Source organism: Gobio gobio, assembly GCF_949357685.1.
Source record: "Gobio gobio genome assembly, chromosome: 14".
In the NCBI taxonomy this organism is placed as follows: domain Eukaryota; kingdom Metazoa; phylum Chordata; class Actinopteri; order Cypriniformes; family Gobionidae; genus Gobio; species Gobio gobio.
In genome coordinates, this window is record NC_137107.1 from 18,517,303 (window position 1) to 18,535,371 (window position 18,069).

Genomic DNA, 18,069 nt, shown 5'->3' on the forward strand with positions numbered 1-18,069 from the left:
ACAATTTTAATATATATATTTTTAATTAATCAATGATATGTTTGTATGTACTATCCGTAAAAGCATATGACTGACAATGAAATGCTAGATATAAAACCTTAGCAAGATAAAGTCAGACATTTCATTCCAAACATTTTTAGAATCCTTTTAAACACGTCATTTAAGATGTGATGGAAATGACACATTTCTCCAATGTTACATGTGTATATACTGTTGGATGTTAGGCACATCAAACAAACTAGTAAGAGTGTAAAAAGTGTTTTAAAAGAGTTGATTTTCTGAAGTCCACAGGGCTAAAAACGGCCATAGTTGAAGAAACACCCATTGGCTATTTAGCACCTATACTGCGGGACCTCTGAGCTCTGCTTGTATGTTCAGAAATTAATTATATTAGACAAGAGCAAATATAGGTCATGTGGAATCTGCAATGCAAACACTTTTGCTCTCTGTCCCTCTTCATCTATGTCTCTCTTAAAGGGATAGTTCACTCAAAAATAAAGATTCTGTCATCATCTGCTCATCATCATGACATTTTTTTTCCCCTTCAGAAAACCTCTTTTCCTTGGGTGTTATTTTCTCGAAATATAACTTGTAAATCTGTCAATGAAAATCTACAGAATATTTATAAAACATGAATCCCATTCTAGAAGGAGATTACAAAGCAATTTAAGAAAATACATTGTGGACAACGTTTTGGTTTTCCTTTGTAACGTTCAATATTTACATCTTGTTGAAGGGATAGTAAAACTGATTACAGTGATATCTATGCATCATTACGCACTGATGGGCCTCACAAATGGCTTCAGAATTCATTCTAACGCAGTTTACATCCTATTACGGCTTCATTACACAGGACACGTATTGCTTATGGATTGTGTATTGATATCAAGTGTCGTGAATGCACGGTTCCTCCCTCATCGTTTTGTGTTTCATCAGCCGTCCGCCCCACTCATCTCGCACACCAACACGCGTGTACGCACACACTCCGCTTCGGCCTCAGGTGTTTGGGCACAGCCATTACTTTATCAGGCTGTTTTTTCCTGCTCATTCAAACGGCTCCCTGATGAACGGCGCCCCCGCGTTCTACAGAGAGAGATTTTAATTCCTATTATTATTAAAAGAATCACTCACTGCAATCTGTTGCAAAAACACCATCTGCTAGATCACTCGTAGGACCTCCGTTGCTTATTAGGCAGAATTAGACAATGATTTCCTCTCCTCTGCTTTGCATTCTTTCTCCCTCTTCTCTCAACTAATTCAACTTAAGTTGTTTTATGACACTTTGCAGCTAGCTTTTCTGCTGCATTTCATTCCAGTGATTAATTCCCAGATGTCATCTGTTCTGGGATGAGCTCAGAGTGATTGGCAGAGGGGTTAACTCTTTAACAGCCTGGGAAGAGATGGGATTTTGTGCAGTAGTTGGGTCTGAAGTTGTGGAGGCGGCCAGACTCGAGACTTAAAGGGATAGTTCACCCAAAAATGAAAATTCTTTCATTAATTACTCACCCTCATGTCTTACCAAACCTGTACGACTTTCATTCCTCTTCGGAACATGAATAAAGATCTTGTTGATTACATCTGAGAGCTTTCTGCCCCTCCATAGACAGCTACGCAATCAGTTGTTCATTCTCGTGTTACGCAACACGTTTGAGCTTCTGCGAGAACCAATGAGGTTCATTCTCGTGTTACGCAGCACGTTTGAGCTTCTGCGAGAACCAATGAGGTTCATTCTCGTGTTACGCAGCACGTTTGAGCTTCTGCGAGAACCAATGAGGTTCATTCTCGTGTTACGCAGCACGTTTGAGCTTCTGCGAGAACCAATGAGGTTCATTCTCGTGTTACGCAGCACGTTTGAGCTTCTGCGAGAACCAATGAGGTTCATTCTCGTGTTATGCAGCACGTTTGAGCTTCTGCGAGAACCAATGAGGTTCATTCTCGTGTTATGCAGCACGTTTGAGCTTCCGCAAGAACCAATGAGGTTCATTCTCGTGTTACGCAGCACGTTTGAGCTTCCGCAAGAACAAATGAGGTTCATTCTCGTGTTACGCAGCACGTTTGAGCTTCCTCAAGAACCAATGAGGTTCATTCTCGTGTTACGCAGCACGTTTGAGCTTCCTCAAGAACCAATGAGGTTCATTCTCGTGTTACGCAGTATGTTTGAGCTTCTGCAAGAACCAATGAGGTGCTCACAAGAACACAGGGTCGAATCAGGCCTGCATCACATCCAAATCCCCACCACACTTTCATTTTCTGTCCTTCTTTTACTGTAAAATCATTTTAAAACACCCCAATATAAGTGTTCTCTTACAAATGTTCTCTTCAGCCTATTTTAGGATTTTGGGCATTTAAAAAAATACAAAATTAATTTTAAGTGTTATTTATACATGTATTGTGATTGTTCTGCCTTAAATCCTGTTGATTGTAATAAACATATTCTAATAAAGTCATCTTTTCTGTAATGTTGTAAAATTTTGCATTACAGTAATGAGAATTACAATTGAGAATAATGTAAATTAAACTTGAACATAAAACATTGCAACAACTTTCTATTCATCAAAGAACCTTGGAATAAAAAATGCATCACAGCTTCCATAAAGATTTCAAAAACTGTTTTCAAAATTGATAATGATAAGAAATGTTTATTGGGCACCAAATCATCATATTAGAATGGTTTCTGAAGGATCATGTGACACTGAAGACTGCAGTAATGATGCTGAAAGTTCAGCGTTTTCTCATGTTCCATCCTCTCAATGACGTTGAGCATTAAACAGACTACTGTAACTTTTAGATTCAAAGGTTCTATATTGGTGTCATTCCATAAAGAACCTTTAACGTCCATGGAACAATTAAGATTCTTCATAGTTGAAAAAGGTTCTTTAGATTATTAAAATGTTCTTCACACTAAGAAAAAATGTTTTTTTATGTTCACTGAAAGGTTCTTTGTGGAACCAAAAATGGTTCTGCTTTGGCATCTTTGTGAAACCCCCCCTTTGGAACCTTTAATTTTAAAAGAGCATGTGCAAATGAGTTTCTATATTATATCTGGATGGACTAAAGTGTTTGAGCTCTTACAGTATTTTCGCATAGTACGAATCAAAAGAGCAAGGAAAAGCTTTTAATGGTTTGTATCCATATTCTCCAGTCTTGTCTCTGTGATTACATGTGGAGATCTGGCTCTATATAGGGATCCAGACGCTCACTCAACCCTCCCTCTCTATCCCTCTGCTGTCTCCAGGCGGCAGTGAGTCGTCCTGGGATAAAGAGAAACTCCAGTCCCCCCCCTCCGGAGCCCAGCATGCCCTGGCTCACGTGGGCCTCTCCGCTCAGCACGGCCTGTCAGGGTCTCATCTCTCTTCCCTACAGCAGAGTCATCTCCTGGCTAACCGTGAGTCATTCATTCATCACCTCCACTCATTCACTTGATCGCCAGCTCCAGGTGCATTGATTCCTCTCGGTCCGATTGAGCTACACGTCGTGTTAGTTATCATTCTTTGGTTCAGTGGTTCATTCATTTGGTTCGCTCTTACGTTAAAAATAAGGTTTTGTATTCATGACTATCAAATCATTTTCATGTTTTCTTGTACCACTTTTTTTTGTTTTGTTTAAAGACAACATGAACAGTATTTGAAGAACATTGTACTCCATTAAAGGGATGTACTTTGAGTGAAACATTGAGCTTGATTCTATTCATTGCTATGATATTATTGGCTTACACAATCTTGGTTACATAAAAGAGAAGTCATTTCAAACAATTAAATAGTGTTACATTTATTTCTTTAGCATAACAAATCTGCACTGCTTAATCGGTCTGCACTGACGAATCAATCTGCAGATGAATTATGCCCAGTAAGAACAGGAATATTAAAGTGTGGTTAAAAGTGTGGAATTGTAAAATAATGAGTGCTTTCAAACACGTTTCCTGAATACCCCCCATCTAACATTGGTCAGACAAACTGATAGTCCCGCACCAAGATTATATGCCATTGGTTGAGCCAGGGTCGCTGTGTCACCCCGGTCAAAGAGAGTATTCTAACATCACCTTTAAAAAGAAAAAAGTATTGATTCAGGTATTGCAGGTAAAACATCTATCTCAAAAGAAGAAAAACAAACAAATTACAAGATATATAGCACCTGCCACAGCATTTTAGTCACTAAAACAATGGGACATAAAAAATGCTTAATGTGAAAGACACCTTGTGCACTAAAGACAGTCATATTAAAAGATCAAATTCAATATACATTTTAATGATGAAGCATACTATATACAGGCGTGATGTGATATGAACTAAATTGCACGTTTAGTGTTTTTGTAAATAATGGTTTTATACGGGAATATGTTTACATGAAACTGATATTCTGGGTTCATCTTTGTCTGTTTTATAAAAAAAAAAATGAAAATGCATTAAACACATTAAGCATTTTCTTATAATAGTTTTCGATGGGAATCTTCTTGATACATACAAATACAGCATCAATAAGGTGTATTCTTTGCGACACATTTCCATTTAAAATAAATGCCGTTCTTTTGATCTTTCTATTCATCAAAGAATATTAAAAAAAATATGTATAATTTTAAAAGTTATAATAAAAACATCTCATGATCATTTTCCATCCTCTCATAGACCTTCAGCATTAAAAATAGACTACTGTAACTTTGAGTTTCCATATTACATCAGGATAGACTAAGGTGTATACTGTCATTGTCTTAGTTTTGCTCTCCAGTTGGGCGTGTTGCGTGAGTTCAACCGAAGTGATTGCTGCCTCGTGTTAAAACAGTCCGCCCCTCTCTCTGTGTCGTCCTCTCTCAGGGCTGGACCTGCCGTTTATGATGATGCCCCACCCCCTGCTGCCCGTCAGTCTGCCGCCTGCCTCCGTTGCCATGGCGATGAACCAGATGAACCACCTGAACACCATCGCCAACATGGCCGCAGCTGCTCAGATGCACAGCCCCCTGTCCAGAGCAGGAGCGTCCGTCATCAAGGTAACACACGCAGCCACAAAGTTGAGACTTCAGTGGCCAGGCGCAGAAAAGTCATTCATTAGGACTCTCAGCTAGAGTCAGCTCATTTTCACCGCGTGCACAGCACATCAGCTGCAGATCCCTTCGGATCGGTGTCTTGCTCCAGTGACACGTTAGATACGAGCCTGTCTCGCTCTATGAGCCATTTAACACCTGGGAGAGAGCTGTATACCAAACCGTCTTAATTTCTACAAGAGAGAGTTTGATTCCAAATACTCGGAGGAGGAATAACAGGATAAATGTTCTGTCGGGTCCGTGTGGAGCGTGTGTTAGGGAATATTAGATGCAGGCTTTTAAGACAAACACTATCTGTTATCTTACTGCCATGTTCCCCCTGAGAGGAGAGTGTGTGAGTCAATTTACAGTTGGAGGAGGACACTTGTGTGTTTCTCTGAGATGCAGAAGTGGCCCGAGGCGTACAGTACACACACACACGCACGCATGCACACTTTTACATAGATATTCACTACCACACACTAAATAGCAATAGCTTCTGTCTGGGTACCGCAACAGAAGATTTTACTGTGAAAAAAGAAAATGTTGGTTGATTTTTCATTCCTCTGGAGGAATGGACATCTCAGTTGTTTCACTTAAAAATCAACTTTGTCCCAGATGTTTTTCCTAAAATTCCTTTGGAAAAATAAGAGACACAAATAAGTACAGAGCTATAGAAATGAATGTGACAATTTAGTTAATATCTTTAAATATCTGACTAGCAAATCTGATCACATTTTGAGATTTTGTTGAGATCTCTGAAACACTTCTGAGGTCTTTTCCTCAGGAGAAACATCAACAAGCAGGAGACTTGAGCAAAAGTCGTGTAACCTCATTGCTGTCTAAAAGAAACAGTTGAGATATTAAAGAGATTTTTTTTTTTATCAGATATTGTTGATTGAAAAAACCAATCACTTATTATAGCAGTATAACTGATGTACTATTATAGTTGCCTGATCATACTATGAAACCCAGTTTTGTTCAGTTAAAATGGCAGGCCTGTTTGAGTCCTTTGTAAAGAATATGTGAACTGAATCTGTATGTGTGTTTATCAGGAGTGTGTACAGGACAGTCCGTCTCCTGCTCCATCTCTGGAAGAAGCCCCTCGTCCCGGATCACAGCCGTCTTCCCACCCCAGCAGTAGTGTGTCCAGCTCACCAAACCCACACACACAGAGTCCCGAACGCCTGGGTCAGTACAGACACACATACAATTAGTTTAAATGTGGACAAACCATAGACTGAATGTTTTCTATAAAGCTAATTATAATGACTACAGACTAACTTTAATTAAATTAAAAAAAATGAATAAAAAATGTATTTCATATGCAAATATTTTTTTACAAATGACAACGTTCCCACATGCTCCCAATGGGAGGTTTTGTCAGAATTGTATCAATCCTGGGGACAACCTTGATGACACATACATGTTTTCTCTTTATGTGTGCAGTTTTGAACCAGACCGATGGAGAACTGCAAGAACGAGACACCGGCATCAATATGAAGAAAATCCTTAAAGAGAAAGGTATCACACTAAAACACCCGCTTGCAGCGCACACATGGTGTTAAAGTACAACACAAAATTCTGTGGGAATACGGTCACATTGTTAATAGTGTAGCAGTGCGTGAAGTACCACTTACACAGGAGTCTCTCGCTTTCAAACCAAACACCTTTCTGTTGGTCACGCAACATATTTGTGTGAAAAACTTGAACCCAATGCTAATTCTGTCAGGAGAAATTCCCAATCACGCAGATTGAAATGTACACATCTCTAAATATAACCGTTCCTTAAAGTCACGAATGTGCATATGCACAAATAGGGGTATATAAGGGTGGCCTTATAAAAGTGTTAAGATGAAATGTTATACTTTTTATACAAAATTACAAGAAAACACATGTTGCCTTATGTAGCCCCGCCCATTTTCAGCACTGTGCTCGTTTCCTTCTGTCTTCCGGTTTGTATTTCCACAGAATGAAGGAAAGTTCTTACGGATTTATGAATGAACCGCTTGTTTTACAATTTTCACGGCCTAGTCTGACATTTGTTATGACATCCACTTCAAACATTACAATGCTCACGATAACTTTGGTTATTACACGACTCTGGAATACTTGATTGCGTTTGGTCAATCACACCATCCAGCAGTTTGTTATCCCCTGATAACAACCTATAAAAACTGATAACACAGGCTCATCGGGGTAACTGAACTGTGTTTTCTTCGTGGAAGTTTTGTGTTTGGCAAGCTAATAAAATATTAAAACTCAAATCAATATTTTGTGTAAAATAATTTATACATGTCATCCAGGTTTTCTTCTGCAGCTGCTGCCATTTTGATAAGATTGTTTTGTACACTCACTGTATTTTATTATAAAATAACAAACAGGTACAATTTTAAAAGAGCTTCATCATAAATCAATACCTCATATCCACATAATTATTTATGTGGGGAAATACCGGTGGTATGTGGTATGACTGTACCGTATCCCTTAAATGTCCAGTTTGAACTTGCCGCATAAGCAACTGCTCTCTTTGGGGAAGCTTTGCATTTAAAGAGCTTATAAAATATTTTGGATGTACATTATCTCTTACTTAACTACAATAAGTAAATCCGCCAGCTAATTACTCTATATACAGTATATATACAATATACAGAGCTACCGCAGAAACGGAAAGTCGAAGACAAAATTCTAAAGATGGCTTGTTTCTCTGGCGCATAAGGTCTATAACATGTCTGATTATAATTAGAATGAGATTAGGAACTAATTCCTGTGCATTTAAATGCAAACAATCCACACAATTATTAGTGAATGTACTGTAGTAACAATATAAAAACATACCACTCACATGTGAGAAACTCAGTGGAAAACATACCGCTCACGTGTGAGACGTAGATCAAATTTTAAACATCGTCTCAGGAACAATGTAGTAAATTGCAGCTGACTCCTAGATGATGTCAGTTTAACGCTGCCGAGTGTATTGACATCACGCACAACATTGCTCGTTAGTTAAATTTACGCCCGTTGGTTTAGACTGGCAGTATATCAGCGTCACAACACTTCTCTTTTAATTAATGACTTAATTAGAAGCTTAACTGAACATGTATGAAGTTCATATTTATGGCCTGTGTGTGTAGATGAGTGTAAGAGAGCTGTTAGAGCAGCTAAGTGCATCATTTATCATTATAAGAAAGTGTTTTTTATTTTTCTATGACTCAAAGATATGCAGGTGTGTGTGTGAGAGAATCTCGGATGTCGTGGTGTGTGTGGGCACCGTTTCTGGAGCGTAACTTGCGCGCGAGTGTGTGTTGGTACAGCAGGTGGCGTCCCCTAACGCACATCACACACAGGACTGCTGGGAGGAGACAATGCAAAGATGCCCTGAGGCTCTCTTAAAGAGATTCAGTGTGCACCTGGCCTCCGACCATATTTTATTAATGTGTCTGGAAAAGAATCTACCCCAAACACACTCACACACACAAATGCGTGAATACCACAAACCGCTCTTGTTTTTAAAAGTGCAGCATGCCGCATTTACTGCAGGGTTGAGAAAAGAATGCAGGAAATTTAGGTCACTGGCCACATACTCACACCCGATGACTACTTTTTTTTTCTCTCCTGATCATTCCAGCAGATTCCAAACTCACCGTCACACAGACTTTATATCTTCAAACATGTATCAGTAGACTTCTGCACTACCATTTTACCAATCCCCACACACACACAGCAGCAAGTCCCTCTTGAACACCTGAGAGGATTGACTTAGTAAAGATCGGCCATGATTATATCTCATGTCTGCTCTAGTTTACTTCTACGATGTGCTGTCCAAGTGTGTTACATGGTGTTATGAATTCTCTTCTGTTCATATTAGTGTGTCTATTTATTGACCTTCAGTAATTCACACCCCGCTTTACTTAATATCCTCTTTCTTTTTAACCTATTTATCTTTGGTTCTAATCATAGACTGTAAAAAAATAGGGTTAGGGTTCTAATACATAAAACAGTAAACATGCAAAAACACTTATATGACCTGCGACGGATTTTTAAATCTCATATCAGAAGAGTAGATATTTTCTGCTGAAAATGTGAGTCGTGTTTGCCTGTGCAAAACCCGCCACCACAATACTAGGGTGTTCTGGATGGTTGCCAGGATGTTGCTGTGCAGCTGCTAGGATGTTGCTTATTGGCCTAATTCAAAAAAGCCTTCCCTATGCATCCAAAATCACATACTCTCTTGAGTAGGTACATATTTGTAGTAAATAATTAATGGCCGCTAAAAAAAAAAAATTTGATATTGTATGAATGTATGTAGTATGAATGTAATCTGGACAAATTCACAAATCGTCTCCTGTGGCCTCATGGGATAGTAAAGTGTCCATCGTATGCACACTTCAGAATCTCGCCAGTAGGTCATCCGGGGAACTTTTTGCCTACTCTTTTATGAGTATACGGTCATACTACTCTCGTCGCATACTGTTTTCGTAGGGAATCTGTATAGTAGGGAATCTGTATAGTACTAGATAGTAGGGAAATATGCGATTTCGGATGCAGCCTAATTCTGTGATATTCTGGCCCCTGCATGGTCTATGGGACTTTTTAGTCTTTAGTGAAAATCATAAAGATCACTTATGTCCTCAAAAAGCAGCTTAATTTGAGGTATACTTTATATTTGTAGCACACATGGTGTGGAATAAAATTATATATATATATGCTGAAGTTTAATACCTAAAATGTAATTGTTATTTTAACATCCCTTAATAATATTGTAGTGATATATGATACACAGCTCACAAAGAAGTAATTTTCAAACCAAGCAGTTTTCTGTTGGTCCACATGGCAAATTCACTTGACCAACTTGAATCCGTTGCAAAATCTTTGAGGGGAAATCTTTCGTCCTCAAACGTAATTCATGATTCCTATTGAAATGACTGGATTTTGCCAATGAAAATTTGCTGAACAAAGGTAAATGTCACTGCACCTCAACCTCTAAGCAACAAATCTAAAGTCTCACAAACATAAGCCCCGTTTCCACCAAAATTACCTGAAAAAATTTGTCCCTGGAACTCTTTTTCCCCCAGACCTGCTGCTGTCTGAATTTCCATTGCGGTCTAAAGTACGGCGAAGATTAGCCCTGTGACGTAGGACTTCGCACAACTTTCCAGTTCCCTTTGGATTTCGTCCTCCGCATATAAGCTTAATAAAGCCTGAACCTAGTCGTTGGTCCATCGGTCGTATTTTTTAAACTCCATTGTTGATTCGAATAGCAAACAACTCTCACTGCACGCATCGCAACAGACTTTTAGATTAAAATAAAATGCTGCATGAACTCAACCAATCAGCATGTTCAGCGCCCACGTCCCACCCCCAATAGTTCCTGAACTTTGAAAAAGTACTACCTCGCAAGCAGGGCCACTTTGAGGGGGACATTTTTACCTGGAACTTAATTTAGACCCCCGTTCCTGCGGTCGAAACGCACCAAGTATCACCCCAAAGTCTCTAGTTCCTGGGGAAAGTTCTTGCTGTGGAAACGGGGCTATAGATTACTCGGGGCCAGTTTTCCCGAATCCTCACGAAAGGGCCATTGAATTTTAAGCACTGTTTGGCCTCTGTGTGTGTGTGTGTGTGTGTGTGTGTGTGTGTGTGTGTGTGTGTGTGTGTGTGTGTGTGTGTGTGTGTGTGTGTGTGTGTGTGTGTGTGTGTGTGTGTGTGTGTGTGTGTGTGTGTGTGTGTGTGTGTGTGTGTGTGTGTGTGTGTGTGTGTGTGTGTGTGTGTGTGTGTGTGTGTGTGTGTGTGTGTGTCGGTGATGATAAACAAAGTGACGTGGTGGTACGTGGTGATGAATGGTGAAGCCCGGGGCCAGGAGCACTGTGTTTCAATGGGACTTTAGTGAGTGAACCCCCTCTCTAGCTCTCCATAAATCACTCGTTCTCTTTACCTCTCTTCCTCTCCTTCACTCAGGGCTGGTTGAATGCCAACAGGAGCTGCTCTCACTGCAGGCAGGGTCTCTCATTTCTTCCATTAAAGAGCAAAAGGAAATTCTGATATTATGTGTGGTTTTGGTTCATATGCAAACCATTTAGCACACACTAACATTAATCTTACAATCAGGCCACTGATTCTTGCAGGCCTTTGAGAAAAAGTGTAACGAAGCCATGCTGCACGTGCAAGAAGGATTTCTTCTTGGTAAACAGCAAACGGAACACTTTGGCCTATTATTGTTTTTCATTGAATCCCAAACCATTGAACAACATTTATGAGCGAAAACCAAGCGACCAACTTTACTTAAATGTATAGGTGTTTTCCAGAGCTGAGAGGCATATTGTTTAGGAGGACAATTTAGAGCCACATGAGCATAAAATTACACCTTTATTTGGAGCGGACAGAACCAAAAAACTGTAAATGTTTGATCTATACAGAATTGTATTATTACCATGGTATTAATGCTAATGTGCTAAGCTAACGTAGAAGGCAATCATATTTACAGCCCATTTTCATGTGACTACTGGAGCATTCAAGTCATGTCAAAAAGATCAAATGTATGAGTCAAACACCATGAACGGCACACAAAGTTGTAATTACGAGTAGGAAAATCTTTGAAATTCTTCGAGCACCGAGATTTTGAGGTGTGTCATTGGGAAAGGATGGCGGTTGCAATGAATGTAGCATATGTATCGAATTAAATTTGTTAAATTTAATTGCTACATCCAAAGTGATTTGAATGCAACAGATGTTGTGATTACGACTTCCCAAAACGTATACGAACTTCCCAGAAAGACCAATATTTCAAAGTAAAAATGAGAAGTGCAGGGCAGGACTTCACTTTGTTCATCAACAATTGATTGGATAGTGAAAAGTGATCTCAGGTTGGTGGAGGGGATAAATAGTTCAAGATTGACCCAATAAAGGTTCATTTGACTTCACGTTGACTTAAAACATAGCCACAGCCCTATGATCATTCATTTACATCTCGATTAGGATGAAATATAGGTCCCTAACATGGATGTTTGATCTAAATTGGACTAAATCAATTGACAAGTGTTCAACGTGCATAACATAGACCTGACAACCTGCTATGCAGGTGCCACCGTGTTTTTCTTTGATTTGTGTTTCTCAGAAATCACTTCATTGTACACTTAAAATCTAGTCCCGAGTCTATATGTGTTGTATGATAATGTGCTAATGTATTTGGCTTAAGCTGATGTGAAGCACTTTGGCCATAGAAGCACTTAGTGTACATTTGTGTGTGCGAGAGGGAGCACGGGGTAGGCCGAGACTTGTGCTGCGTAATTGCTCTGTCCAGTTTTCCACAGAGTAGATATGTAGCATCTGGTTACAATCAATGTTTCCCTCCGCTATTATGAAATTAGCTGCGCGGAAATGATTTGAAATGGCCTGTAATGATTTCTGATAGAAATGTGCGCCATTGTTTCGCCCTTTGAGATAAGCGTGCTGGTAAATAAGTCACAACAAACGCAAAAGGAAACCGAAGCCATCGCTTTACTTCGTTCCAAGTCAGGGATCGGTCCTCAAACAGCAAACGCTTGGCTTTTCGAGCCTTGTATTTTTAATCTTCATTTTTGTTTGTTTACTCACAAGCCCCTCCTTCAGATATGTGCAAAGGGGACCATCCATGGGCTTTGAAGACCCTTTTTGATCATTAGGTTGATTGCTGTTCTAAGCGCGTTTGTGATGGTTTAATTAAACCAAGACCCTTTGCGGGGCCCCAGCGGCCCTCGAGAGCTCTCCGGCTGGAGGGTTAGGGGGTCTGCTCGCTGCACACAGTGTTTCTCTTTGTGTTAACGATGAGGAACAGATATTTGGTGAGGAAAATCAATGACATGTTGGAAAAGAAAAAGTAAACAGTTAGCAATTTGGGGCAAGGTTAGCACGGATGAAAGTCACCCCACAAAAGCGACATTTTTGGACGAGAACACAAGTGATAAATGATGTGGGCTCTATCTCCTCTCTCTCTCTCTCTCTCTCTCTCACACACACACACACACACACACACACACAGATGAAGGCAGAGAGGAGGAGAAGGGTGAGGACAGGTGCTTGTGTTCTGCTCTGGTTCTGAGGGAAGAGTTGGAACAGGTTTTGTCTCTCAGGCTTGCGCAGTCTCCTGTGCGGTGTCACTATCACATCTGAAGGAAAGCTGCCCCAAGGCGAGCAGAGATACTCGCACCGATAACAGAAAACAATACACCAACCAGAATTAAATACACACATACACAGAATTACTGTACTTCAAAATGTCTGTCTTGGCGAGTATTCACGCAAACATTATCTGTTTTGTCTTAAATGAGCGTTCGGTTAACTGTTGGGAGAAAACACCTGATGTGTTACATTATATTAGATCCGTGCGGTACAGTAGGTCTTAATATATAGGCTGTCCATTTCATTAATGTTACTCAAATTGTGGGAAAAAATTATTAATTATATATATATATATTGGTTTTGATTTGGTGTGTCAAATTTGGTGATTTTACCAGGGATTTTAAGGTAGGTGATTGCTAAGGGATTTTTGTTTGGAACCTTCAGAAAATGTAACTTGATTTTTCTCAAAATTAACTTCAAACAGTAGCTCAGTCACTTTTGTACATCATTTTGATGGGTTTTTAATAGAGGATTTGAAAATGACAACTCTTCAGATGCACATTCTTGCAAATTCAGATGCAGGGCAAAAGTACAATTTGCTTCCGGTTAATATTTCTTCTTTCTAATGCTAGTTCTACCCAGGTGGTATCAGAGTGAGAGGATGTTCTCATTGTAGAGTACATTTTACCACGCAAATTTGTATACGCCCTGAAAACAGATTTTGGGTGGCAGAACTTAAAGACTTTAAATGTTATTTGTCTATCTGTATAAAGGTTGGTTTTGTCATATAGATTAGACTCAATTCAAACTGTATTCTGATCTTTCAATCACGATATGCTATAAAAAGAGAGTTCACTTTTCCAAATAAAGAAAAGGAAAGAATATTGCACGGAATGAGGAAAACTTTATCGCTAGCGTCTCGGGTTCTTTTCTGTGTCCCTTGAGACGCGTTCATCTCGCAGGTCCATTCCTCCTGCTCGCAGGTTAAGGGCTGCTTTGTTGACCTAGTATTCCTCTCATTTAATATTCCACCTACTGCTCTTTACATGTTAATTGGGGGAGAAGGAAATGCTCATTAAGGCTCATTTCATGTACACATATTCATTAGGCACAGGGCTGGAGTGTCAGGAAAATGCAGCCTGGCCTCTTTTCTAGTTTGTTTACTTTCCTGTTTATTTGCAGGTGTATTTGTTCATTTAAATTGCCCTTTCAGGCAGTCTCTTGTAGCCCAAATTAGTTCTGTTTGTTTTTAGTCTATGTCGTTGTTTTAAAAGGAGTTTTATACTTGGTGAAAGTTTGAATAGTTGTTGATACTAAAATCCTTAAAAGCCATGGCCTCATTGAAAAGCCTTAAAAGCCATGACTCATTGAGCCTTGGTGCTTGCTTGAGAAACAGAGGTTTGAGTCCAGTTAATTTTATTTCCTTATCCCATTCCCACATAACTTCCTGTCTACATTCTCTTATACCTGAAAGTGGAAAAATGTCAGAAAAACAGAAAAAGCGGATTTAGTTTAGCTTTCTAGTTCACGGAACTGTTGATTTCTAGTTAGCTATTATGCTGATACAGTAAGTCAATGCAGTGCCACTTTTATAGCTCTCATTGCACCATTTAGACTTAACTATTCTTTAATTTTGCATTCCCACCATCCTCTATCTTCCAGAACAGCCCAGACGTGTTCTGCGGTCCAGCCTTCATATGGTTGTTAAAATGTAATATACACTAATACCCCCTCATTCACTTCCTCCTTCAACCTATTACTGCTAGGGCTTTTTATTGTCCTGCTTTCATCTTTTTTTGTGTATACGTATGTATCGTGGGGGTTAACTAACGAACATTGGTCCTTTGCTTTGCTTGAGCTCATTAAGTGCTTTGTGCATTTCCTTTTGGGGGCCTGGTTTTAATGTAGCTTGTTATTCTGCACTCTAGTGAATCAGGGGCCCTGTAGACCTCAAGTTTTGGAAGTGTAACCCCTGAGAATTATTTGAAGTCGAAGAATGAAATTAAGAGGTGATGGGGAGTGACTCGTGCACCGTTTCGTTTTCATTGACTTTCATTTACTGTGCCGGTAAAATAGCTTGCGGTTTGGTGGTAGGAAGTTTCTGTGCTTTGTTGAATTATTGAATTGTTGAAGTCAACAAACCAGAGGATCTTTCAGATTAGTACGTTCAATTAGATGCATTTATGAAGGAAATGGGCCACCATAAAGCTAGACTGCTGTGAATGGTTTTAAATGCATTGTTGTGTGGTTGTAGGTGGTTACTTGTGAACAGTGAGCATATTTTGCCCACGTGTAGAGATGTATGAAGCACTGCTCACACATAAATCACTTTCAAACCAAGCAGCTGTCTATTGGTCAGCACTGTGAATTCGCATGAACAACTTGAAAACTAGCAAAAGCTACATGGGGAACTTTTTCAAGTCCTCATGCAAAACTCTCGATCATGCACATTTTGCCAAACAATGGTAAATGTGACCAGAGCTTTACTGCACACTATCACACCTATTTTATGTAAGTTGCAGGTTGTCGTGTAGATCGAGGACTGTCCAGTAACACACATCTCTGTATGTTTGTGAATCGGTGAGGTTGTTCATCTAGGAGTTTCTTCCGTCATGTTACTCCTCTGTGAGTTGGGTCTGATTGGACTGTGTCTCACAGCTATAAATACCACCCAGGCGTTTGGATCCCCATGCTTTAGGGCTCCCCTGGCGCCTCCTGTCAAACACTGCCATCTTGTTGGGAATAAATGTCTAACTGGCAGAGGGGCGATCTGTCTCTCTCAAGCTTTTTTCTCTAGCGGGCTAACGCTCCATCAGAGTCTGTGTGCCATCAGCTTCGGCAAGAAGGTCTGATCTCCTCTCCTATTCTCTAAATCTCATATTTCGCTTCTCAGTGTTTACATGGTCTTGTTTTACTTCTCCTGCGTTTTCCTTTTTCTTCCTGATTTCTCTTAACCACTAAGGCAAACTCCTCTAACCATTGCCGTCCAGTCATTTCCCCAGAGGCACAAACTGTTCAGGACAAGTGTTGTGTGCTCACTCAACCTTACGTGATCGACAAATGAGACTGACTGAGAATGAGTCAATTACACAAAACCGGTTCACAGGTCATCAAAGATGTCATATTTAAACCAAAAACTAACAGAAACAAAGACAATGAAGCTTATTTTAGGACCATTAAGATATTCTTACATCGTAGTAATGCAAAAAAAAAGAAGTCGAAGTGTAATTTTTATTACTATGGTTCCAAATTAAAAAGACAAAAGTTAATTAAATGTTAAAATGCAAATATTATTAATAATAATAATAGACATTCAAATGTTAAAATATTTATACATCACATTAGTATTTATGTTCATTTAAATGTAAAAGAAAATCATTGTATTACAAATTACATTATTTTTAACTTTATATTTTATGTATACCTAATTATTTTAATCTCATGAGAATCAACTTTGAGAATAGTGGGATTTACATAATAATAATAATAGTAATAATAGTAAAACATCCAGACAAATTACAATAAAAATAATTTAGTAACATTACTACACAGTCTTAAATGGTACTAAAAGGCTTCTGTTTATTTTTGAAGTAGGGTAAAATATAAGACACCTGACCAGCCCTCATCCTAAAAACAAGGCAAAACGAATAGTAAAGTCAGCAGCTACAACTTTTGGCTCAGACTGCACCATTATACACACTTGTCACTAATTTCCTCTCTCCTGACATTATTAATATAGTGCTAAAAAGGACCTCACAGTTCAAAACAACCTCAAATAATTAGCTGTTGCCCATCTTTTAACATTTACTATGGCAATTATGGTGATTAGCTGTGTGCCTTGATCTTCATATGTAAATCTTTGTGTAAACAAACCTATATTAGTGTGTGCGCGCGGGTGCGATCATGTACACGTACCTGACAAAAACACTGTGCCGTAGATGCGCACTAAATTACCCCCTAATTGGATCCCTTTGAATATTCAGGAGATGTCCCCCTCCGACACATGTACAAAATAAAAACTAACAAATATATGGGGGCAAGAAAAGCACATTGGGGTTAAAGGCGCTGAGGGAGATAGCCTTCTTTCTCTCGTTCCTATCCCCGGCATCTGTTCATCCATATGGAACGGGGGGCAGAATCCACCGTCTCTGGGAAGGCTGACATTATGTCAAGCAACTCGCTGAGAGAAAACCATCTTTAGAAGTAAAGTTCGGGGAAGAGACATGAGGAGAAAGCGTTTTCAGATTTGATGAGGTTCTAGTACATTCGAGAACACTTTACATGGATGATGGCTCGTCAACGCACTAAATAAATGTTAACAGAATAACAATGTCCAGTAACCCAGTAACCAATCAGAAATAATTGTTATCATTCATTTAATTTGATTATATAATTTATTTTTTTACTATAAATTGTGTGTGTGTGTGTGTGTGTGTGTGTGTGTATATATGTGTGTGTATATATATATATATATATATATATATATATATATATATATATATATATATATATATATATATATATATATATATATATATATATATATATATATATATATATATATATATATATATATATATATATATATATATATATATATATATATATATATATATATATATATATATATATATACACACACATATATACACACACACACACACACACACACAATTTATAGTAAAAAAATAAATTATATAATCAAATTAAATGAATGATAACAATTATTTCTGATTGGTTACTGGGTTACTGGACATAACCTAAAGGATTATTAGGAACACCATACTAATACTTGGGTGGCAGTGGCTCAGTGGTTCATGTAGGTTGTCTACAAACTGGAAGGTTGGTGGTTCAATCCCCGGTTCCACCTGACCAAGTGTCGAGGTGTCCATGAGCAAGACACCTAACCCCAGCTGCTCCCGACGAGCTGGATGGCGCCTTGCATTGCTGACACCGCCGGC

General features: G+C 39.0%; 1 protein-coding gene across 3 annotated transcripts in view; it reads left to right on the forward strand.

Annotated features, from left to right (window-relative positions):
- dacha (dachshund a) overlaps positions 1 to 18,069 on the forward strand; it is a 207,375-nt gene that overhangs the window by 165,391 nt on the left and 23,915 nt on the right. For all 3 annotated transcript variants that reach the window (XM_079835375.1, XM_079835374.1, XM_079835376.1), the window contains exons 4-7: positions 3,236 to 3,385; positions 4,809 to 4,981; positions 6,070 to 6,205; positions 6,464 to 6,538. In XM_079835375.1, the coding sequence (XP_079691501.1) occupies positions 3,236 to 3,385; positions 4,809 to 4,981; positions 6,070 to 6,205; positions 6,464 to 6,538 (534 nt within the window). The remainder of the gene's footprint in view (positions 1 to 3,235; positions 3,386 to 4,808; positions 4,982 to 6,069; positions 6,206 to 6,463; positions 6,539 to 18,069) is intronic.